General features: G+C 38.0%; 2 protein-coding genes across 2 annotated transcripts in view; one reads left to right on the top strand and one right to left on the bottom strand.

Annotated features, from left to right (window-relative positions):
* n4bp2 (NEDD4 binding protein 2) overlaps nt 1–8,965 on the bottom strand; it is a 14,016-nt gene extending 5,051 nt beyond the window's left edge. The window contains exons 1-11 of the mRNA XM_016464938.1: nt 8,518–8,965; nt 6,230–7,163; nt 5,310–5,434; nt 4,923–5,011; nt 4,434–4,510; nt 4,038–4,190; nt 1,484–3,885; nt 820–905; nt 641–686; nt 239–405; nt 31–155 (exon numbers count right to left, since the gene is read on the bottom strand). Coding sequence (XP_016320424.1) covers nt 31–155; nt 239–405; nt 641–686; nt 820–905; nt 1,484–3,885; nt 4,038–4,190; nt 4,434–4,510; nt 4,923–5,011; nt 5,310–5,434; nt 6,230–7,163; nt 8,518–8,791 — 4,478 coding nt within the window. The 5' untranslated portion in view covers nt 8,792–8,965. The remainder of the gene's footprint in view (nt 1–30; nt 156–238; nt 406–640; nt 687–819; nt 906–1,483; nt 3,886–4,037; nt 4,191–4,433; nt 4,511–4,922; nt 5,012–5,309; nt 5,435–6,229; nt 7,164–8,517) is intronic.
* Nucleotides 8,966–11,287: 2,322 nt separating this feature from the next.
* Nucleotides 11,288–18,897, top strand: part of pds5a (PDS5 cohesin associated factor A) — a 29,475-nt gene continuing 21,865 nt past the window's right edge. Inside the window, exons 1-2 of the mRNA XM_016464933.1 lie at nt 11,288–11,418; nt 12,152–12,313. Of these exons, the coding sequence (XP_016320419.1) occupies nt 12,188–12,313 (126 nt within the window). The 5' untranslated portion in view covers nt 11,288–11,418; nt 12,152–12,187. The remainder of the gene's footprint in view (nt 11,419–12,151; nt 12,314–18,897) is intronic.

Raw genomic sequence — 18,897 nt, 5'->3', positions numbered from 1 at the left:
ACAGTCTACCACTATGTATCATATTCTCACTTGTGATCTCTGAAGATGTCCCTGAGAAAATGTCGGTCTATGGAGGGGAACATGGAAAACAGCTGGTTCTCCTTCAGCTTGGCTGCACCGTCTTTCTTATCCAGGTCCTTCCGACTTGACCTGGACTAAAACCCAAACATAGCTAATTTTCACTACTTTTTCAAAGTTCTAGGCAGTGATGATTTTTTTTCCTATGTGTGACTATTACCTTCTCCATGCTGTCTTGCATCACCTGCTCTTCGATCATGATGTCCCTCAGTGAGACAGGAGCACAGGATGCACTCCAATGATCCATAAAAGGAATTTCTTCACGCAAACCTAATTGGTCCCTCAGTCTGGTTTTGCTTCCCTGCGATTCACCCCAGTGGACAGGACCTTCGTTACCATGGAGACACAAAAAGAGATGGGGAGCAAAGAGCAGAAACAGAGAAAAATTATTTCCAGTACAGAGCAGTTTTCACAAATTGGATACACTTTGGTGTCTCATGACATTTTTAAAAAGCATTAGAGACACACATCCGTCCCTTGTTTTTGTTGTGAGAACTATTAGATATGTTAGATAAAGTATTATTAATACTTGATAGAATATTGATAGAATAAGCTGTCTCACTCTCTTGGATTAGCTGATAGGACAGAGCTGCCTGTCTGTGCTTCTCCTGCCAAAGACAACAGACACTAGGTAAGTTTTACATAAATTCAGAATCAGTCACATTAAACAACCTATGTTGTTTTTTGTAGGTTAATATATAAACACTGTAAACATAAGAAAATCTAAATATTTGAACTCACTTGGATAGTCTCCTTCCATTTCTGGTGCAGCAGTTTGGCCAAGTTCAGGTCTATCTGCACTGCACAGTCATCTGATGAAAACACACCTGCAACCATATGGAGTTCAAAGAGATTTTAAAACTATTTTATGAGTGTGAATGAAGATTGATGTGGTTACTCATTTCAAAGTAAGAGCTTTTCACATTACTGTATTAAAAACAATACTTTTAAGCTGAACTATTGCTTTTTAATGGGCTTTAGCCTTCACAGAACACAAGTTCTGTTCGAACAGGATTGCAGACAGCAAGGAAAAAACAATGCTTAATGAAAATGAAATCAACCACATAATCACATAGTTATGATAACAAAATAAACAGGCATCAACCAAAAAAGAAAAAAAACTCCCCAATATCTGTTGTTGTTGTTATTCAAGACTGTGGGCAGAAGGGAGACTTGGTAGAAGGTAGCCAAATTAGGGAAATTCCATCATGGGTAGGTCGTGTAAAAACTACTCAGAATAAAACTTCTCAGGGTTTGAAAATATAGACCCACACTACATTGAATATGTGTTACAGTTTTTTTTATTGTTTTGGGTCGCCACTTGATGTCACTGGAACGATTGACTTGATTCACTAAATTAATAACTGAATGATTTATTTGACATATTGATTAGATGTTTTATTACCTGGACTGACCCCAACAGGTCCAAAAAGCTCAGTGAGCTGCAATGCAAGTTCAGTTGTAAGTTTCAGCTCCAAGGTTTGAATATCCATTGAACTTGGCTCCCTCCCACCCTGTGCAGTTCTCCTTCTTTCCCTTTCTCGTTCCTTCCTCTCTTCCTCCTCTTTGCGCTCCATTTGGTCAATCTGATACAGCAGTGACTGTGTTATGGCATTCACCTCTGCTCCTGTCTCCTCATCCTCCTTTTCCTTCTCTCCTGCCTCCTCTTCACTCCATTCCTTCAATGCTTCCTCCAGGCATTGAACTTTCTCAAATGCCTCTTCCTGCTCTGGACCTTGCTGACCTGTGTTGTCTGTCTGTTGCTCATTAGCTGCCGTAACCTCCAGTTGTACTTCAGTGCCTTTTGTCGGCTGTTTTAATGCTCCAAAGGAAGTTTTAGGCTTACATTTCTCCTTTGTCATGCCTGCCTCATCAGATCCTTCAGCTTCACTTTGTGAACTTTGACCTGGAGTCCAATCATCATCAGCTTGGCTAACGTCACTAAGGTTAGTTTCTTGGGACTTGAGACTGATGCTACTTCCTGAACTGTTGCTGGAGTCATCAGACAATACAGGTCTAGCCTGAACACTTTCTGAGCCCATCACAGTTTCTGATGGTTTTATAGATGATTTACATGGCTCTTCCTCAGGAACCAAATAATCATCTCCCTCATCATCTTCTTTATACAGTCGTTCTCCGGAATCTAGTAACAAGTTGGTTGTCCACTCGATATCTTGATGGCACTTCTCATAAAGGTCCTCCAGAATATCAATGGAGACACATCTGAAATGGCGGCTCAGAATCTCAAGGTTTTGCTTTTTAGAGTTAGATTCTCTAAAATCATTCTCTTCTACCTGAGAACCCTTCTCATGGACCACACGGTATGGCACTCCCTGCTGGCAGGCAGACTCCTGTTGACTTGTTTTTGGCATGAAACGCAAAGAGTATCCCTCCAAAACAACACCACAAATAGATAAGTCAGAGTCTAATTCAGAACATTTCATCTGGTCAATTCGCCAAAGCAAGGCAAAGTCCTGAGGTTGTGTCTGGGTTGAGGCACTGGAACATGACTCCACAGGCAATGAAGGTGGTTGCGCTGTAGGTGTAAGATCAGGGTGCAGATGTGAAACAACTGGAGATTGTGAGCAAGGTGATGAAGGGCTTTGATTGGTGAAGGTAAGAGCCAGTTTACAAGATTTCCCCACTCTTCGGCTAAGCCCTCTTCGTCTTTCCAGACTGCTCTCCGAGTCTACGGCAACCTTTGAGCACAGAGTTTCTTGGACATTTGGGCTCAATCTGCATTTATCTTTTGACAACACATTGTCCTCCTGCTCAACCTCATCCTGTGTGTTCTTCTCAGCAGACACCTGATTAGACTGCTCAGTTGGGTCTGCTCTCTGTTTTGATGGACTTGAAGAATTTGAGTAGTCTTTGCATGCGTCAGTGCACTCTGTAAACGTTCTCTCCAGCACACAGTCAGGAAGTTCAGGCCAAACCACAGTCTCCAGGTTCATGTTACCCTCTTTTCCACCAATGGAAGGGGAATTCAGAGTAGTCTCTTTACTTGGAGCTGGACCTTGGTAAAAACCTGGAGAAGAGTATATTCCACATTGCAGTAGATCTACAAGTTTTTGAAAATCAACTGTATTCAGCTTATCAGTATCAGAATGCTTGTCTTCATCAGCAGAAGTGTTATCTTTGTGTTCAACAACACTGGATACCAAAACAGTGTTCTTAACAGTATTATTCTCTGAATTCTGAAGTCTTCCTTGATGTTGACTATGAGATTCCAGTGGCCAGTCCCCAACAAAATCCAACAGCTCTGGCCGCACTACTTTGTCTTCAGAAAGAGTCTCGCCTTCACATCCCTCCTCATCTTGCCCTGGAGAGTCAACACTGGAGTCAAAGTTCACAGGTTGATCAATGGCACTAGTTCCTAGTGCATTTCTATCTTTTACTCTGTCCCTCCTCACACGCTGAGCAATGGACTCTGAAAATGCCACAAGCGGCTCCGTAAACTTTTCATGCACTGACACTACAAATTCTTCAGTTGTTCCACTACTCAAATTTCCCAAATCTTTTTCCGTATCCACAAGGCAGGCATCTAGCTCTAAGTCTAACCCTTCAGTATCAAGAAGATCAGACTGAGGAGCTCCAGACCCTTCCAGAATATTCTCATGGAACAAGACCGATTCCTTGGAACTGTATGAGCCCATTTCACCTTCTTCCTCACCTGCAGATATGGTACTGTAACTCTGGCTAACAGAGGATACATCGGGCAGAGATGAGGAAAGGTTTGTGTTGAGTTTGCTCAACCCAGAGTCACCAACAAGATCAGGATGACTGAGGCCAGGGTGAAAAGATTGCCTGAAGGGAATGAGAGAAATACATATTGTTGTTTAAATACATAAGAAATCATACGGCTTCACAGTCAGTGTTTTCATAATTACTAAAGGTGTGACACAGTAAAACACAACAAAAATTCTGTGAAGTAACATTAATATAACGCATATACTTACTGGGGTTGCCCAGTCTCTGTTTGTGACGAATCCACAACACTTGTCACTGGTTCCGGTCTTTGTGAATTCATGATGCTCTGGACAGAGACAAATCGGTCATACCGTTCTAATATGCGTCTGATCTTCTCCTTTGTTACTTGATGCCTTGTGCGCCTTTATAAAGAGGGAAAATCACAGAGAGTTTGCAAAAATGGCAAACATTCGTGATCATAAAATGACTTAAAAGCAATGGATCACAGTTGTGCATAAGTTCTACATATATTAAGGGTAACTTGTTCAGACTCCCAAGAAAACCAGTTTAAAGATAACTGTTCTTAAATTAGTTATGTTTATGGATTATGTATGAAATGTGTAGCAACGTTAGTTATTTCTGGATTGTGGTTGTGTTTAACATACTTCTCCAGCTCTCTGGGTTTAGTTTTCCACCAGGTATCTGGCTCACGAAACAGCACCTTATATCTATGTTTCTGTGCCTAGGAGAAGGAAAACGTAAGCCTACAATCAACACAATGGCCGAATCTGTTTGCAGATCATGTCTGTGTACACTGTAAAGTATGGAATATTCTAAAGTTAAACCAATAAATATGATATATAATAATGTATAATTGTGTATCATGATATGTTTTCAAACATCAGGATTTGGAGCAGTACAATAATCCCTATGCACCCAAAGGATTGCATTCAATTTCGTTGTACCTGTACAATGACAATAAAGTCATTCATTCATTCATTCATATGCATTACAATAAATTGTTCAACTTGTGAAATTAAACCTGGAAGAGCCACAGCTGATTGCTCAGACCAAAACATATGGTCATTGTCTGATATTGAAAATTAATAACTTAGGCCTATTTCATATTACGCATTTCAAAATAAATTGCTTACCATGGCAACGTATGGTTTCATCTCCCAACATTGCATATTGGTGTTGTCTATTATGATGGGTGACTGTCCTTTTTCAAAAGCCTCTTTTGCTGAAATGTTGATCACCACAAAGAAATTGCAGAAAGATTATATAAAGATTAAACTTGAAGTGTGTAATTTTATGTGCTATCAGCGGTGCCGAGCAGAATAGCGAAAATAATGACCGTTTTCAAAATATTTTTCATCCAAACAGGTAGTCCCTCACCAAACTCACACTACTGGTTGAGCCAATGTTGCCATGTCATGCTGGCTGAGTCTTTCAAACAATCAAGCAATGTTTTTTACAGTGACATTAAGTTGGAGAGTGTACAATTTCACAGTAGTTATCCATTTCCCTGTAATACTCACCTCTCTGGTGATTCCACTCGTGGGCCTCTCCTAGTAAATTTGGCTCAAAATGGTACTGTCCATTTCGAGTAAAATAATCATCAGTGCTTAAAACAACTCCTCCAGGGTTCTGCACCAACATAGCACTGAACAAGAGAGAGACAAAAACGAATACACTTTATTTACGAACATACTCTACCATATCTGCGGTGAGCACGGTTATCTGCCAGTGTAGTTCATTTCAAAATCTAATTACAATATATGTGCTGGTATTCACTACAGCATACTTTGATAATTGTCATGTATTATTGCTTTCACAGTCTGTATGCATACCAAAAATTCTAAATGAAACAAGCTTTTGCTCTTTTGCTCCACAGAAGGTTCAAATATTAATTTAATGTTTAGCCTATTTATTGAACTTTTTTCTATTTATTTAAAACACAATTTTGTTTCTTAAATGTTCTTTTCAAAGTTCTTTTCAAAGGCCAATCTGATATTTAAAAAGTACACTGAAACTTCACTAAAACAACTAGGTTTATCTTGCAAACCTCTGTTTTGTAATGTAATACAGAGTGTGATAATACCATGTACCATGAAAAAAGCTTCAACAATTATAAAAATAAGAAAATTTGACACCACCACATGGCATATTTTCTACCCATGAAGCGTTACCAAAGGACAATCCATCTAATTCTTTTAGCACCATCTAAATTAATCTTAATGACCCAAACTTCCCCCGAAGGAAATCTATTTCCTCTACATAATGGAGTGTTGTACGTCATAAACTGCTTTCATGGACTACATAGTTTAAAGAAAACAAAGCACATTATACTCTCTTCTTCCAGAACTTAAAATACCATAAAAGAAGAGGTTTCCTTTACGCTATTCCTTCTCTTTTCGGTAAAATAACACATATCCCAGATATGTGTCTTCTTGCTTACTTGGCAAGGGTGGTTTTGCCTGATCCAGGAGCCCCTCTAAGCAACACCAACAACTGCCCTTCCAATATGAGTCTGTTCCTGGGGGGCAGAGTCCACGACTCCGGTACAGTCGCGGAAGGTTTCAGAGGTGCTTGTCTGATAGGTCCATGAGCCAACCACTGAGCAGCATGGATGGGATTAGTGCTCCAAGGTGCGGGGTTAGGAATGACAGGTGTAATGAAGGTTGGCCCCACAGCGCGAGGATGAAACTCAGCAGCCTGAGTGTTCCAGAACATGGCAGGAGTGCGGAGTGCTTCTTGATGCTGCTTTGCCGCTGCGTGGTTACGGAGTTGGTCAGGTCTACGGTAAACCTGGAAGGCTGAGGGCCGTGGTTCAGTAGAGCTGGCCTCCAGTGTTAGGTGACTAAAGTCAAGAGATAAGGTGTTGGTCTCAGGGATATGAACCCCACCAAAACTTAATTCATTCACGGGTGAACTACCGCCATGGGCCTCACTGAGCCCGGGGTCAGAGTATGAGGCCTGCTCAGCCTGCTCTGGTAAAGTTAGAGGAGCTGGAAGCTGAGTCTGGGGTGTAAGAGGCAGCAAGGAGAGAGGGATCGATGGAGAAGGAGGGGGCAGAGAAGACAGTGGTATGGAGGACATCAGAGGATGCGAGCTAGTTTTTGACTGCTGTGACGTCAATGTTTGAAGTTCCTTATCTATGAGAGCATCAAACTCCTCTGTCAGGTGTGTTTCATTAGGACTGAGCTCTGCTTGAGATGCAGGCTGGTTTGAAAAGATGAAGCTCTGCGCCGTTTCACTGAGGGGATCTGCTTGAGTGGTGTTTGTTCCCAGAAGAGCGGCTGCCTGCTCAAAGCCTGAGACAGGAGGAGGGGGTGGAGCTATGACCTCAGCAGCATCTGACAGCTCCAAAAGGGAATCCATCGCATTGTCCACTAATGCAGAGATGAACAAGAAACACTTGAATATTTTAAAACAGCATATGTGCAATATTTAAGGACATTGTGAAATATAATTACATTTAAAAAAATGTTTTCTATTTAAATATATTTTAAAATGCAATTTATTCTTGTGATGACAACACTGAATTTTTAGTAGCCATTGCTTTTCAGTGTCACATGATCCTTCAGAAATTCTAATAAACTGATTTGGTGCTTAAGAAATAGTAATATTTCTTATTATTATGAATAGTGAAAATAGTTTTTGCTTCTGAGAATATTGTTTGTAGAAATTGTTTAAAAGTTTGGAAATGCGTAAGGGTTAAAAATGATTTAATACTTTCAGCAAGTCTGTAATGTTACAAAAGATTTCCATTTCAAATAAATTCTGTTGCTTTAAAACTTTTAATTAGTCATAAAATACTGAAACAATTTAGCACAGTTTACACAAAAAAACTATTAAGTAGCATAAACTACATAATAAGAACCATAATTAATAATTGAGCACCAATAATAAATGATAATAAATTCGCACCAAATCAGCATATCAGAATGATTTCTGAAGGATCTGACAATTAAGACGTAAGGGGGAGAAATCAGCTTTGCAATTAATTAAATTTTAAAATACATTAAATTAGAAAAGTTATTTTAATTCATTAATATTACGTTTTGTAATGTATTTCTAATCAAATAAATGTAGCCTTGGTGAACATATTATGCCTTACAAAAACATTAAAAAAAACTTTATTATCCCAAACTTGTATGTCATGTCATTTTTCAGTTTAAGAACTTAATCATATCATACGTCACGACGTCAACTTACAAGATTTTAAATATAATATATATAATAATAATATAAAGAACATATAATAATATTAGGTAACTAAGTGAATCTAGGTGAAGGTGGTGCTTTGGTATATGTAGCTGGTTTCTAGGTGGTCTAAGATGGTCATTAGGGGGTCCAAGCTGATCTTTAGCCATCAATATATCGTGATATCAATTTTGGCCATATCGTCCAGCCCTACTCTGACCATTAACAAACCTGCTACCAGTTGGCCATACCAGGTGAAGATGGGAAAGCTGGCTTTGGAGCATGGTAGTTGGTCAGGCAGCTAATGACCATCTTGCACCAAGTGAAGACCACCACACAGAAACCAGCTAACGTTACCATGTTCCAAAACAAATCTACCAGCTTCAGATAGGTTTTCCTACAGGTAACAGTAACAAAAGGTCTATAAATACAATCGTTGATTATATTGTATCTTACTGGATTGTGTGCTGTCTGTTCCCAAAACTAACTTGCATTAGACACCTGCTAAAATTACAGCCAGTGGTGGCCATTTACTCTTACCTTTAAAATCTGCTTCTGAGAGCACCATGTAAATTACTTCTGAATCCAAATGTGAAAACATCTCCTGCATGCTCTCGATAATTTCGTCTCTGCTTTGAGATTCCAGCTGATCGCTCCTGAACTGTGTGGATCCAAAGTTATCATATGATGAGTCCGGCCGGGTCACAAAAGGTCCGTTTGCCCCGTGTGCTCGACTCTCGGATCCGCTCCCGTATTCAGCCGCATGCAACGGGGCTCGGGAGGGACTCAGTCCGTTTTTCTTTTTCTTTGGCATTCTGCTGTGACCCGTTCACAAGACACCGACGACAAATCCACTGTTTTCAAGTTTTACTAGAGGAAGGAAAGTAAAGAAGAAAACCAGACGAACAACTTCTTCTTCTTCTTCATGTTTTATGGCGGGTGGCATCCAACGTTAAGGTGCATTACCGCCACTACTATACTGGAGTGTGGACCAGAGTGACTAACCCAGACGAACAACTCTCAGCGGAGAAGCAAAAATACTGCAGCGCCTCTAGTGGATGGAAACAGCATGACTCCAGCTTTGTTGTATTTATAGGCATTCTGCGAGGGAAAACTACATAGATAAACAAAAAAAATCTGAAACAGAAAGGGATTTAATGGCAAGCATGCCAACACAAACGAGGAATTTGTCTTGGTGAAACCTCCAGTACACACGAAAAAATACAAGATAAAATAAGAGTAAATATATATATTAAAATATATAAGAAATGTAGGATTACACCATATCGTAAACGAATAGCATGTTTGAACATTTTTAACAAATTTATCTAAAAAATGATTCTGTTAACCTGTTTTGTCCCATGTCTCTGGAATACTATTATATATTCTTGATAAATAATAGAAGTTTGGAAACATTACAGTTTTTAAATGTTTTAATGAAGTCTCTTGCTCACCAAGTCTGCATTTATGTGCTCAAAAATACATAAAAAGACTAATATTGTGAAATAATATTACACTGAATTAATGTTTTCTATTGTAGTATATTTTAAAATGTAATTTATTCCTGTGATGGCTAAATTTTCAGCATCATTACTTCATCAGCATCATTAATGATCCAAATCATTCTATCATTCATGCTGATCTGCTGCTCAAAAATAATTCTTATCAATGATCATTCAACATTATTATCAATATTGAAAACAGTTGTGCTACTTAATATTTATGCAGAAACCATGATATACTACCTGAAGGATCCTTAGATCCTCACGTGCAAATTGTGTGTGTGTTGTGTTTTAATCTTTATGTTGTTTTTTTTCGTTTATAATCATTTATTCACATAATCATTTTTATAAACATTAGTCATTCATATGATTTATTATTTCATTATTTTTGTCATTTGATTATTTTTATCATTTATCATTATATTATTTAAGTATTTTTATTGTTTATTCATTCAGTATGTTTATTAATTTATTATATTTCTATATATTATATTTATTTTTAATTTTCCCTAGCTTATGCATTTTCATTGTTGTTCAATCTCATGCTTGTGGGGTTTCATGAACTGTTTTGTCTGTATGAATAGAGATAGATAAGAGGGAATGTTTATGGAAACCCAAGGTTTATGGGATGTTGCTGTGAAGCAGTTTTGGTATAACAGTACATGTTGAATTTGTGCTGGTCAGATGAAGTTTGAACATTGACACATACACAACTAAGTTTGTTCAGTAAACTCTGTTACTTTTTTCCATCATCACTTCGTCTCCTGCTTCTGCTCTTCTCTGGCTTTCCTCTGTCAACTTCTTCTTGACTGACAGAACACTGTTAAACACTCGTTTTGGGTATTTCTGGATACCAGACAAGACTTGCTGTTAACAGGGTTTGGTATGCAGCACTGCTGACTAGTTGTTCTGTTACTGGACAAACTGATATTTTCTGACGGGATCTGGCGTCCGGGGCTGGATCCTAATTATTATCTGGCGTGGAGACCCGATCTAACATACCATTCAAATGTTTGGGGCCATTGCGTGTGTGTGTGCTTTATTCAGCAAATATGTATTAAATTGATCAAAAGTGACAGTAAATTTACAATACAAAAGATTATATTTCAAATATTAATACTATTTCACAATAGTACTGATATTTGTACTGTATTTTGATTAAATGAATGCAGCCTTGGTGAGCATAAGAGACATTAAAACATTTAAAATCACTCTGAAATTCAATTCACTCTGAAATATTACATTATAACTAGTGCTGTCAAACGATTAATTGCGATTAATCACATGATTCGCATCCGTTATGTTTATATATTAAATATATTTATATATAATATAAATTATATGAATATAAATATATATACATATAAATATATGTAAATGTTTTCAAAATATATATTGTATGTGTGTGTATTTATATATACATAATACATATACACAGAACACACACATATATTATGCAAACAAAAACTTTTATTTTGGATGCGATTAATCGGTTGACAGCACTAATTATAACTCTATTATTTTCACAAATGTATATATATATATATATATATATTTCTTATGTATTAGTTTTTTGTGGGGGAGCGGGGGGGTAAGTACAAAAACGTATGCTATGCAATTGCCTACATTCAGATGCAGTTCTTTCACCAGTTGTGCAAGTCAATGTAGAGGTGCGTCTTCTCTGAGATTTACGGTAAACCAAATTCAGTGCTGTTCTTTCAGATTTTATGCGTCTCTTTTCTAACCTGTATGGTAATATTTCTCCCTCCATCGGCGCGTTGCAATACCGTCTTTCAGCCAATGGGGTCGCTGCGCCTCCACTTTCCACGCGAGGACGTTCGCACAAGCCTGTATGAAAGAGACGGAGCTTTGTGCCCTAAACTAAAAAAAAAAACACCCGAACCCGACTCATGCATTAAAACAACGAATTGTCTGTGAGGTAATGACCGGGGAATGATCTGTAGGCTGTTGTAAGGCAACTGGGGTCGCTCGAGGGAGTTTAATTCAAACAGTTTGTGTGGGATGATCAAGTTGGTGGTCGCTGTTTGCCTCGCTGAGTGAACTTGTACAGAGAAAACAAGTAAACAATTAAGATTTCTTACCGTCTAAAGTTAAGATAACGGCCGTAGTGGAGTAGTGTCGAGTGAGCGATATGGAATAAATGTTTTTGGGGTCACAGGAAGCGGCGGGTTGTGATTTTAATAGGTAAATGTGAGTGTTGGCTGTGTGTTTGTTGAGTAGTTTGAGGCCTGGAGCTGACGGCTAGGCCGATAGCAGCTCAAGGAGTTCTTTTACTCTCTGAGGTGCTTTTAAACGATGTTTTATTATCCAAGTAGTATGGTTATGTCTGAACGTGCATAATATGAGGAGACCCTTGTCAGGAGAGCTTTAAATGCATAGATACTACGTTTAAGAGTAAAAGCGCGGCAGCGGAGCGGGTCTCGTTAGCTCTCTGGCTAGTAACGTTAGTGCTATTAGCTTCATTAGCTTCGTGCTTTTTTCGGGATTTTCCCGCAAACTGTCGTCTGTAGGGTTTTCGTGTCATTGCACGGTTATAGAGATGTTAGCTACACGCCCAGAGAGCACGAAACAGAAGCGCATACGGTGTTTTTTAGTGTTTTTGTAGTGGTGTGGTGGGTTTGTGTGCTGAACTTTAGTGTTGTTGCCTATAGAGGCCAGTAGAGGACCGTCTGTCTGTCTAGAGAAGGATGATGGAGTTCCCGCAGCAGCCTCAGCAGCAAAGACCGGCGGGGGACGGAAAGATCATCTACCCACTGGGTGTCAAAGAGATCACTGATAAAATCAGCAATGATGAAGTCGTCAAACGACTCAAGGTAAGGACAAATGCAATCACATCACTGGAATTAATATATTGACCTTTATAGCAGGTTTAATTAATAGAAGTCACCAATTAGATACTTTATTGGAAAACACTAGTGCATGCTTAAATTATTAATCTATAGTAGTATTATTTATACAATGTTTTAATGTCCCCTTCTTAAGATGATGAATTGGTTAGACTGGATGGCCATGATGTTGTGTCCTGTCTGTTCTGTACTTGATCACAAGCAGTCACACGATTTCTTGTAACAGGTTAAATGGCATTTGTGAGCCTAGTTTAGTTCTAGTTAAATCCAGTTTTGACTCATCAAGGGGCGTTTGGTGAATGTACATGGACCAGTAATAGTGCACTAATAATATTTGCAAAATGCAGCTATCATATTGCTATTGCTCAGGCTTTTAGGGCTATGAACATGGAGGCTAGAGGTTAAATTGAATAACTCATAAAACTGAACATTTTCTGGAAAATCACTCAGCCTTGGGCCATCTAAATGATGAGTTTGCTTCTTTTTCAGAATAGAATTGAGAAATTTAGCATTACATCACTTGCTTACCAGTGGATCCTCTTCAGTGAATGGGTGCTGTTCAAAGGAGGGCATCACAATAATTCACAACACAATTCCAGTCCATCACGTAACATCTTGTGAAGCTAAAAGCTGCGTGTTTGTAATAAACTAACCGATCATTAAGACGTTTTACTTCAAAGTGTTGCTTGCGGCTAAGTCCCCCATCTGTAATATTGCCTTCTCCAGTGAAAAAAAATCATCTTGTCTGAAGCAGGAGAGAAATACCCACTGATCAAACGTAATCTACAAGCAAAAATAAAGTTCTAAACAAATATGAAAGTGGATTTTGATATGAGAGGACAACGGGGGATGCACTTTTTCACTGGAGGAATCATTATTATGGATTATGGACTATTATGGCCAGAAGTGATTTAAAGTTAAAAAGACTTAATGAATAATTAATTACAAACATGCAGCTTTTAACTTCACAAGATGTTAATTGATAGACTAGAGTTGAGTTGTGGAAATATTGTGATGTTTTTATCTGCTGTTTAAACTCTCATTTTGACAGCACCCATTCACTGCAGATAGTCCATTGGTGAGCAAGTGATATAATGCTCAATTTCTCCAAATCTGTTTTGATGAGGGGAAAAAAAAACTTATCTACATTTTGGATATCCTGAAGCTGAATACATTTTATTGGCTTGATTTGATCAGACCTGCACCTTGGAGACTTTCACTTTTTGTGAAAAAATCCCTTAGACTTGCACTGACAGAGGGAGTAAAGCTAGTGAATATTAAGACTTTGAGGTGTGCACTTTTGATTTGGGTCAGTAAACAGCTAATTTCTTGCTGTCATTTTCATTGATGTTTGTGTTCTTTCTGTTTGTTTGCATAGCCTATGTATTTATGGAAGTCAGTGGCACGGAAAGGGTAGTATTGTTTAGAAAAGCTTTCCGAACAAAATAACTTAGTTTACTGCATTTTTATTACTGTTTATTTATTTTGAAATCATTTTTGGGAATAAATGTAATTATTTTAAAGGGGTCATGAACTGCCTTGTTTGAACCCCCCTCATCAGATCGCTCCGTTTGAATAGGCATTGTGGATTGTAAACTCTGAAGTAAACACCCACTGCTATGATTGACCGAAAATGGCACAAAAAAAAAAAAGCTCTTTCGGTGTTCAGCCGAATAAGCGAAAAGACCGAATAAATTGTACCAAACAATGACATGAAGCGATCAAATAGAAGTGCACACTAATGCAGCAAACATGTCAGCAGTGTGGAAGCGTTCAAAACTGTCAGAGAAAGACAAAAAAATCATTACAAGCACCGACAGCGTGAGACTGTTTAGTACTGCATCGCATGTCTTTAATGAGAAGATGAAGAGGTGGTTGTTGCTAGTTACTGTATGATGATTGAAATCGCAAAATGGCATTATATTGTATCGACCGAAATTAAGAAATATATCGTGATATAAATTTTGCCCATATCGTCCAGCCCTAGCTTTAAACAGTTAAATAAACTGCAGAATGTTGTGCTTTCTAATGCACACATGAATTGCATTCAAACAGCGCTGCATGAGCTTGTGGCGCTATCTGCTTGTTAGCCAGGGTTCAAAGTCCAAAGCGCTGAATTAAGCGCTGTAGAGATTATCTACGCTGAAACACTGTTACTCTTCAGTTAACATTTTTATGAATTTCTACAAGGCATGTGGCAATGCTATATGTGCGACAAAAATCTTCCCAAAATCATAATGAGAATCATTTATAATAGGGGTGCTCCGATCAGGATTTTTGAGGCTGATCGCCGATCACAGAAAGCAGTATCTGCCGATACCGATCACCGATATCGATCTTTTAAAGCCTTCTTTTTATCATTTATAATTATTTATAGTGATACTCCAATCAGGATTTGTAGACATTTATTCAGAGCGTGAATTTCATTTTTGAAATTGCTTTCACACAAGAGTCTGCTACTGATCCGTGGCTGATTACCACAGACACAACATTTATCCATTATTTTGATTTCAAATCCAAACATTGTCTCTGAAAAAAAATTTCAGCATTGCAAACTACTTTCCTTACGTTATCACAAACTTACCATTGACAGAAATAGTCAGCTCTGCTGCCTTTCCTTTTGCATTGAAATCTTTATTACAAGCAATTAGGGCTGGGCAAAAAATTAATCGTATTTTTAAATGATGTCGATTCGATATCGATTCTCAAAAGCTGCGAATCGATCTTTTCCGGTCTTCTCCACTAGATGTCACCCTTATTTACCTTGCGCGATGTTACAACAGAAATGTCATTCATTCAGTGCTTATCATGGCCATATGCATGATTCGCAATGCTCAGGTGAAATTTATCGTGCAGCCCTAGGTGAAATGCTATAGTAAATCTGCGGAAGCATTTGATATCACGCATAAGGCGCCATGATTTCCGCAATGAATGAATGGCGGATGGTTTGGCGCACTTTTTTGACCGGCTTTCTGACAAGATGCGCATTAAATATCGCATGCGATTTATCATGCAGCCCTACTATACACATACTAAAGAGCGGATGACGCTCATTGAATATAAATTTAATTAATGTTTCATGTCTTCATCTGATTACCAGAAAAATTAAGAACATTTTATAGGGCCCTATTATTATTTAAAAAATGACCCTATACAAAAAAAAAAGAATAGGTTTAAAATGAGTGGTTCAACGGATCACAAATCTCACGGTTCGGATCACATTGCGGTTTTTGACCCACGGATCGGATCATTTTTCGGATCAGCAAGAAAAGAAAAATATTTCAATTTAACTTGCTTTCCATTTATTATTAGAAAGCAGGTATTTAAAATAGTAAAAATATTTCACAATATTACTGCTTTTTCTGTATTTAATGCAGGCTTGATGAGCGGAAGAGAATTCTTTAAAAAACATTAAAAATCTTACTGTTCAGAACTTTTGACTGGTAGTGTATCAAACGATATGTAATAACAAAGTAATAGTTACCACCACATAATGAAAACAGTTACTCACACTTGTCTGGTTCGACATCGGATCCAGTATAGTCAGAACAGCATCATCTTTCAGTTTCAGTCTTTCTAAAAATCCTGCATCGAATAGTGCCTTGTTTGTAAACGAATCCACGGCAAAATGAAGTGAACAAAGGACCAAGTTCTTACTGACACTTCGTTAAATATAAAGTTCTTCAAATAAAGTTTGTTTTGTTTCTGCGTAGACCAGGGCTCCAGACTGCGACCAAATGGTCGCATTTTGCAACCATTTTTTTTCTGCCAGTGCGAGTAAATTTTGTAAGTGGTCGCACTGGCGCGACCACCGCGTTTTTCAACTCGCGCTGCCATTTCTGTTGCATATGAGAAACATCAAACGGCAAACAAAAGCATAGCAAAATCCCGCTACTTGTTTGAGCTACACAGAGCAGACTGTTTAACAGCTCGGACCACGACGCAAACAAACTAGTCCGAGCTCAGAACACCTTTACTCGGGAACCAAAGTTGATTTCACTACACTGTTACAGCACAGCGCTGCAAGATCCAGTGAGAAGCATTTGAATTCACCGCAGAATTAATAAAGGTTGCTGAGAGATCTATTGAGAAGCATTCAAATTCTGCACAGAAATCTCTTTTATAAACCGATCAAACAGCGCTGACGTAAAAAAATCAGAAGCAGTAACGCTAACTATAACCATGGTGTTGTGGCAGAAATAGTCGAATGTTATTACATTGTTCATTTCAGGGTTTGTACAGCCTTTTGAGGGTGAAATTCAAGCAATTTTCAATGACTTACAAGTATTTCACACAACTGTTTCCAGCACTTTAAAGCTCCTAAATGGTCCAATTTGAATGTTATTTTTAATGGGATGACCAAAATATACTGTGGTGAACAAACACTTATGTAAAATTAAAAACATAAAATCACCATTGTAGCATGTAGATGGCAGCAGAGGAGCACTTATTGGCTTATTAGTCATTCATTTATACTTTTTCCTTTATATTTAAAAATGATAAAATAACAATTATAAAATCACTATTATAAAATATCAAATCATCAAGAAATCATTGTCGAATTTTCCTTTTTTTTTTTTTTTTTTTTTATGTGCATGATGTAAAAAACGTCACAGCGTGCTTTGAAAAACAAACTTTTCTTCAATTTGCGACTAAATCGCACAATCACTTGTTGGTCAAGTTGTTGGTCAGTTTCATATAAGTCTATAGAAGAATAATGGTACATTTAATAAGAGTAAAATAAATGTCTTTTCTACATAAAAATGTGATTTTTCACATGTTACTGTTGTTAATAAAATACATTTTGTAAGCTTCCCCTCTTTCTGATTCTGATATATTTGTCATCTCTCTGAAATTAAAAGAATACTGCACATTGTAATCTCTATGAGTTAAGTCTATTTATTATGAAGCATTTGTCAGTAATACAGTTAAAATGGGGAAAATACTCTATGATGATTTAAGGTTGATTTAAGGTGTGCCCCTAAATTTTCTGCTTGTGCTCCTAAAAATTTTCAGTCAGGGGCTACAGTACTCCTAGTAAAAATAGTTAGTCTGGAGGCCTGGCGTAGACCTGTGTTTGCCGCTTTTGTCATTTACCTACTACATGTGCGAGTTGGTGGGCGGGGCTAAACAGGCAGTGATGTAGAAGGCATTGATCATCTTCTGCGGAGGCGGTGTTTAGCCACATTATTACATCATAAAGTGGCATATTCCACAAGCTGTCATTTTGGCACATTGGCGTTAATATAAGCTGTTTTAGACTAACGAGAAAGTTTTGAGTTCTGAAACTTACAGAATGTTTTTATAGCACTATAACCTCTTATCAAAAGATCAAGGGAAATTTTTATTTTTTTAGTTTAAATTTTAAATTAAATCTTTAATTTTTCAGGTTTTGTCTTGCTGATGCTTCTTGCTGATGGTCTTGTAGCCCATTCCAGCCCTGTGCAGATCTACAATCTTGTCTCTGACATCCTTTGACAGCTCTTTGGTCTTGCCCATGGTGGTGGGAGAGGTTGGAATGGAAGATAAAGATTGTGTGGACAGGTGTCTTATACACCTAACGAGCTGACATTAGGAGTAACTTCTTAAAGTGGCAGGACTAATCTGTGTTCCACATGGGCACATAACCAATCTGTGGGAGACAGAATTTTTGCTGGTTGGTAGGGGGTCAAATGTAAAAATTACAGACCCTTCATTTCTTTGTAAGTGGGCAAACTTACAAAATCAGCAAGGGATCAAATAAATATTTCTCCCACTGTATAAACAAAACGCTATTGGCTATTTTAAAAAGGGGACGGGGCTGCTCGATATGTCCCACCCTGTCTTCCTGTTTCAGTTGAAATTACGTCACCACATAGAATAGCGCTGTGTGTTTCAAGGCACTTCAGGGGACCTTTAAGCACCTTCTCAAAACAGTTCTGAAGCTTTTTGTTTGTTTGTTGACACACCAGTGTTTCCCACAGACTTGCAAATGCAAATTCATTCTCTGCCAGCAGTAGGCACTGTTGGAGCAGGAGAGATAGCGTTTTCCCAGGTAACGGCTGTAATCAAATAAGCCCTGCGCTCACAAACGCTACTTTATCAGGCATTACAGGAAAGACGAAATGAAAATGACATCAAAGCTTTTCTGTAGACGATCGGTTCTTTTCAAAGATATATTCATAAAAAAACACCCGCGCTGCATTTTAATTTTGAAACGTGCAGTGCTCAGTTTATTCAACGAAGTATAAGCCTTTTGGAAAATCTATTTGTGGCGGTCAGTTTTAATATTGTGACGGGCTCCCACAAATAACTCAATGTATGGGAAACACTGGACACTGCTGTAAGTCAAATGGCCATAATCTAAGCGATGATAAAAAAATTTTGAAAAATAATTACTCATATTAGCGGTGAAATGTCGCCCAATTATGTCAAACGTCATACGCTCAATGGATTTCATGACAACAAATGTCATGAAGGAAAAGTTTTAATATCTTGCCTACGCTTTCAATTCGGACCATCTCCAAAAAGACATTAAAGGGGTCATATGATGCGATTTCAATTTTTCCTTT

This window comes from Sinocyclocheilus anshuiensis, unplaced genomic scaffold, assembly GCF_001515605.1.
Source record: "Sinocyclocheilus anshuiensis isolate Anshui unplaced genomic scaffold, SAMN03320099.WGS_v1.1 scaffold128, whole genome shotgun sequence".
NCBI classification, from domain to species: Eukaryota; Metazoa; Chordata; class Actinopteri; order Cypriniformes; family Cyprinidae; genus Sinocyclocheilus; species Sinocyclocheilus anshuiensis.
This window is presented reverse-complemented; position numbering and strand designations above follow the sequence as displayed.